The sequence below is a fragment of the Biomphalaria glabrata genome, chromosome 12 (genome assembly GCF_947242115.1).
Source record: "Biomphalaria glabrata chromosome 12, xgBioGlab47.1, whole genome shotgun sequence".
Classification (NCBI taxonomy): domain Eukaryota; kingdom Metazoa; phylum Mollusca; class Gastropoda; family Planorbidae; genus Biomphalaria; species Biomphalaria glabrata.
Window position 1 is genome coordinate 4724474 of NC_074722.1, and position 5552 is coordinate 4730025.

The 5552-nt window shown below is 38.8% G+C and overlaps 1 protein-coding gene across 1 annotated transcript; it reads right to left on the bottom strand.

Annotated features, from left to right (window-relative positions):
* Positions 1 to 4245: 4245 nt before the first annotated feature.
* On the bottom strand, positions 4246 to 5298 carry LOC106073219 (FMRFamide receptor-like). Its single transcript, XM_013233719.2, has one exon. It carries the CDS (start codon positions 5296 to 5298, stop codon positions 4246 to 4248), a length of 1053 nt encoding a protein of 350 aa, XP_013089173.2.
* Positions 5299 to 5552: the final 254 nt, after the last annotated feature.

Below are 5552 nucleotides of genomic sequence, written 5' to 3' on the forward strand. Positions count from 1 at the left end.
GTAAAATCAATGTTTGACCTGGGCCGGACTTAACCATTATGGGGCCCTATGCGAACCGGTTTTCGCAGGGCCCATTTTGGGTAGGGATACGGATAATAAGTGAAAATTAAGTTTGTATTAGAAAATAAATTTGTCTTTGCATTTTTTTTTATTTTTTACTACGTACAGAATTACTTCACAAGCCTTGCGTTTAGCAAAGTCATACAATATATCATAAGAATTCAGTTTCCTGCATAGATCACGCTCAATAGCAAGAATTACCAAATGTTTCAATCTATTTTCAAGAATCATTGACCTCAAGTAATTCTTCATTAGTTTGAGGCGCGGGAAGTTTCTTTCACCAGATTCCACAATTAAGGGTATTGCGGTTTGCGGGCTGGACTCTCGTTTGGATTTATCGATAGTCCCGGGTTCAAACCCTGCCCGCTCCATCTCCCTTCGTCCTGCGGGAAGTTTGGATTAGGAAGTAAACTATCGTCAACTCTGAAGGAACATCCGAAACATGTAAAACATTTTACAAGCAAACATTTTACAAACACTAAATAGCAGCGCCGGACTTAACCATTGTGACCAAGACGTCATGGAAAGATAACACGTAATCTACTATGTATATTTACAGGTCACTAAATAGCAGAATTACTTTACGAGCCTTGCGTGTAGCAAAGTCATACAGTATATCATAAAAATTCTGTTTCCTACATTGATCACGCTCAATAGCAAGAATTACCAAATGTTTCAATCTATCTTCAAGAATCGTTGACCTCAAGTAATTCTTCATTAGTTTGAGGCGCGGGAAGTTTCTTTCACCAGATTCCACAATTACGAGTATTGCATAACGCCGGGTTTTTTTTTTTTTCGTCGCGCGTAGGATTGGCGTAGGCCGGCCCTGCAAAATAGCGGCTTATGCTACGCCATGGTTCGACTAGTTATAACAACGAGTAGTTTCAAACATTCTGACAAATCCTGCTTAGCTATGGTCTGTTACCAGTACATAAGAATTCATCATTTTTTCCAAGCTAGAAAATTTCGCTTGTAAGAGTACAAACTAATTTTTTTTTCTTTTCTTGATATCTAGTAACCATCAGTTTTTTTGGCATTCAATCTTAAAGGCTCCTTTGTTCAGTAAGTGCCTAGGAATTGAAATAAGAGAAAGTCTAATTTTTGGTTATTTAGCTGGATGCAACATCCTGGCTTTTTTGTTAGCACCAATTTCTATGCTCATTGCTTTAGCTGCAACACTCAGAGCTTGGAAACGAGTTCTTGTACCTGATATGCATTTTCTCCTATGAGATTTATATCTTGTGCAAACCAGAGATTGGAAATCTGCGTCCCGCTTATCTTCTTATCTTATATAATACAGACGTTACTTTAAAAAAAAGATGATTACGTCCTACGCGTCATTGCATTCAGTCATGCATATATGACTTAAATTCTGCCAAGTCACTGGTTTTCCTGGTTAGCTCAGGCAACCCATTCCATGCTCTAATAGCACTAGGGAAGAAGGAGCATTTGTACAAATTTGTCCTAGCATATGGAGAGAGGAGTGTGCATTTATCGTTGTGTCTTTCTGAGTATTTTATTAAATTTTGTATTTGAAGATTATGGTTCAGTGTTTTATGTATAATTGCTACTTTACTTTTGAGTCTTCTGTCCTGAAGGCTTTCTAAATTTAGTGATTTAGTAAAGGTGTTGAAGCAAATAGTGCATCCTTCTAGAGTTTCTATCATGACATGCTTTAGGAAAACTTCCTTGCTTTTTTTGCTTTAGCTGCAACATTCAGTTTGGAAATGAGTTCTTGTACCTGATATGTTCTCTTGAATCAAGAGATAAAAATAATGTGCTTTGAAATGTTTATATGGAGAGACAAAACATCTTATACAATTGGAGATTTTCTTATCTCGACGAACAGTATAAATCTTTGTGTTTTTTTTTTAAGCACTGTATTACTTTGAAACTTTTTCGCTTTTAGTACAAAGTCATCTTATTGTTTAGTTGGCCACAGTGTCATTTCAATATAGCGTCCTTGGTGTTGTTTAGTTGGCCACAGTGTCATTTCAATATAGCGTCCTTGGTGTTGTTTAGTTGGCCACAGTGTCATTTCAATATAGCGTCCTTGGTGTTGTTTAGTTGGCCACAGTGTCATTTCAATATAGCGTCCTTGGTGTTGTTTAGTTGGCCACAGTGTCATTTCAATATAGCGTCCTTGGTGTTGTTTAGTTGGCCACAGTGTCATTTCAATATAGCGTCCTTGGTGTTGTTAAGTTGGCCACAGTGTCATTTCAATATAGCGTCCTTGGAGTTGTTTAGTTGGCCACAGTGTCATTTCAATATAGCGTCCTTGGTGTTGTTTAGTTGGCCACAGTGTCATTTCAATATAGCGTCCTAGGAGTTGTTTAGTTGGCCACAGTGTCATTTCAATATAGCGTCCTAGGAGTTGTTTAGTTGGCCACAGTGTCATTTCAATATAGCGTCCTTGGTGTTGTTTAGTTGGCCACAATGTTATTTCAATATAGCTTCCTTGGTATTGTTTAGTTGGCCACAGTGTCATTTCAATATAGCGACCTTGGTATTGTTTAGTTGGCCACAGTGTCATTTCAATATAGCGTCCTTGGTATTGTTTAGTTGGCCACAGTGTCATTTCAATATAGCGTCCTTGGTATTGTTTAGTTGGCCACAGTGTCATTTCAATATAGCGTCCTTGGTATTGTTTAGTTGGCCACAGTGTCATTTCAATATAGCGTCATTGGTTTTGTTAAGTTGGCCACAGTGTCATTTCAATATAGCGTCCTTGGTATTGTTTAGTTGGCCACAGTGTCATTTCAATATAGCGTCCTTGGTATTGTTTAGTTGGCCACAGTGTCATTTCAATATAGCGTCCTTGGTATTGTTTAGTTGGCCACAGTGTCATTTCAATATAGCGTCATTGGTTTTGTTAAGTTGGCCACAGTGTCATTTCAATATAGCGTCCTTGGTATTGTTTAGTTGGCCACAGTGTCATTTCAATATAGCGTCCTTGGTATTGTTTAGTTGGCCACAGTGTCATTTCAATATAGCGTCCTTGGTATTGTTTAGTTGGCCACAGTGTCATTTCAATATAGCGTCCTTGGAGTTGTTTAGTTGGCCACAGTGTCATTTCAATATAGCGTCCTTGGTGTTGTTTAGTTGGCCACAGTGTCATTTCAATATAGCGTCCTAGGAGTTGTTTAGTTGGCCACAGTGTCATTTCAATATAGCGTCCTTGGTGTTGTTTAGTTGGCCACAGTGTCATTTCAATATAGCTTCCTTGGTATTGTTTAGTTGGCCACAGTGTCATTTCAATATAGCGACCTTGGTATTGTTTAGTTGGCCACAGTGTCATTTCAATATAGCGTCCTTGGTATTGTTTAGTTGGCCACAGTGTCATTTCAATATAGCGTCCTTGGTATTGTTTAGTTGGCCACAGTGTCATTTCAATATAGCGTCCTTGGTATTGTTTAGTTGGCCACAGTGTCATTTCAATATAGCGTCCTTGGTATTGTTTAGTTGGCCACAGTGTCATTTCAATATAGCGTCATTGGTTTTGTTAAGTTGGCCACAGTGTCATTTCAATATAGCGTCCTTGGTATTGTTTAGTTGGCCACAGTGTCATTTCAATATAGCGTCCTTGGTATTGTTTAGTTGGCCACAGTGTCCTTTCAATATAGCGTCCTTGGTATTGTTTAGTTGGCCACAGTGTCATTTCAATATAGCGTCATTGGTTTTGTTAAGTTGGCCACAGTGTCATTTCAATATAGCGTCCTTGGTATTGTTAAGTTTGTATATGGCTTTGTATTTTCAAAATTTGTCCAAATCTCATTTTCTTTCTTTTTCTTTTAGATTCCATACTATGTCTATCTCCACCACATTTCTTCATATTGCCTTTTTTATGTGGCTGCATTTCATAATAATTTCATAACCTAGTAAATCGAAACCGGATATTATGAAGCGAATTGCTTACAAAAAGGATATTACTGAGTTTAAAAATTTTAAAGTGCAAATCCACAATATGCAAACTAAACTCATTATTTCAAACGTAAAACAAACTAGATCTATTTAACTTGGCATTATTAAGAATAAGCAACAAGCTTTTATTATCCTTAAATAAACATAATTTTTTTATGTTATAATGAAAATGTTTTGTTGAAAACAAAAAGATATTTTGGGATCTACTCTTCATAAGAATGTCAAAAATTTTGCAAAGCTCGTTGCCTCGAAGGGTTTTATCACTTAATCTTTGGTTTGCTTAACGTGAAAAAACCTGGCCATAAGAACTTGTCTAAATTTACTGCTCATTTTGATATAAACAAAAAAACTACACGCAGCATTAATAGCCTCTAGATTAAAAATAAAAGTGCCGCAAAAGAGAAACAGATTTTGGTATTTTCGACCAACTGTAAATTCGTGTTCGCAGAACATAACCAGTAGATGGATGACAACAGGGGTGAAAGTGACAATAAATAGAACGGCTATTATGATAACCAGCTTTACCACTTTCCTATCACGGGCACTGACTGACTCTAATTTGGAGGCGGAAGACGTAGCGTTCCGCCATTTTGACTTCTCTGTTACTTTGGACACGAGACCGGAAGTGCAGATTATAACGATAACGAAAGTGGATATTTGGTGCAGGCTGTTGCAGAAAACGGAGACATTTTCTAGTTCAGGGCCTCCTGGGATATATTCTATGCCGTACTGTTTGGCGCTATTTATTCCGGAAGTGTGAGACGTGATGTGGATTGCTACGTATACGGGTACTACTGTCGCTATGACAACAAAGAAAATCCCAAATACAACGCACGTGGTTCTCCCACGTGTCAGCAAGGCCTTGACCTTGAGCGGCAAAGCGATGCACAAGTAGCGCTCCACCGTGATGAATGCCATCAACCAGCTCGAGATGCGCGTGAAACACACGTGCGGCCAGCCAGCCGTAATATGCTGCACCTCGATGAAATTAATCTCCGGCAAGGCGCCGACAACCAGCGGGTTGTAGCACAGGCTCATCCAGACCAGGGTCACCAGGCTCCCGAGGTCAGCGACGGACAGCGCCAAGAGAGTGATGTTGATGGTGTCGTGAAAGCCCTGGCTGATGAAAACGGCGATGTTGATGGAGTTGAGGACCACTCCCGTGATGCTGATGATTCCACCAATGATGCCATAGTTCACAAACATAGTGATCCTCAAAATGTCGTCTGAGATGGGATCCGCACTTCCAACCCCATCAATGCCATTCTCCAGAGCTACTGTCTTGTTAAAATCATAAGCTACTGTTTGAGATGACATTAAGATGGATGAGTCCATTAGCTCAGTGATTTAAAAAGTTATCACTTGTCATTCAATAAACTAACGAAAAAAAGTGTTCCCAGAATACCGACTTATAAAAATATTTCTCCAATTAGGTCTACATGTATTTCTTGTCATGATTGATATACAGCTTTAACCGCTAAGACACCACAATGAAATGTAGATGTATACGATGGTTAAAAGATAAGGACTACACTGCCCAGTTTCTTGACCTGCATGAGAGCTATGACTCT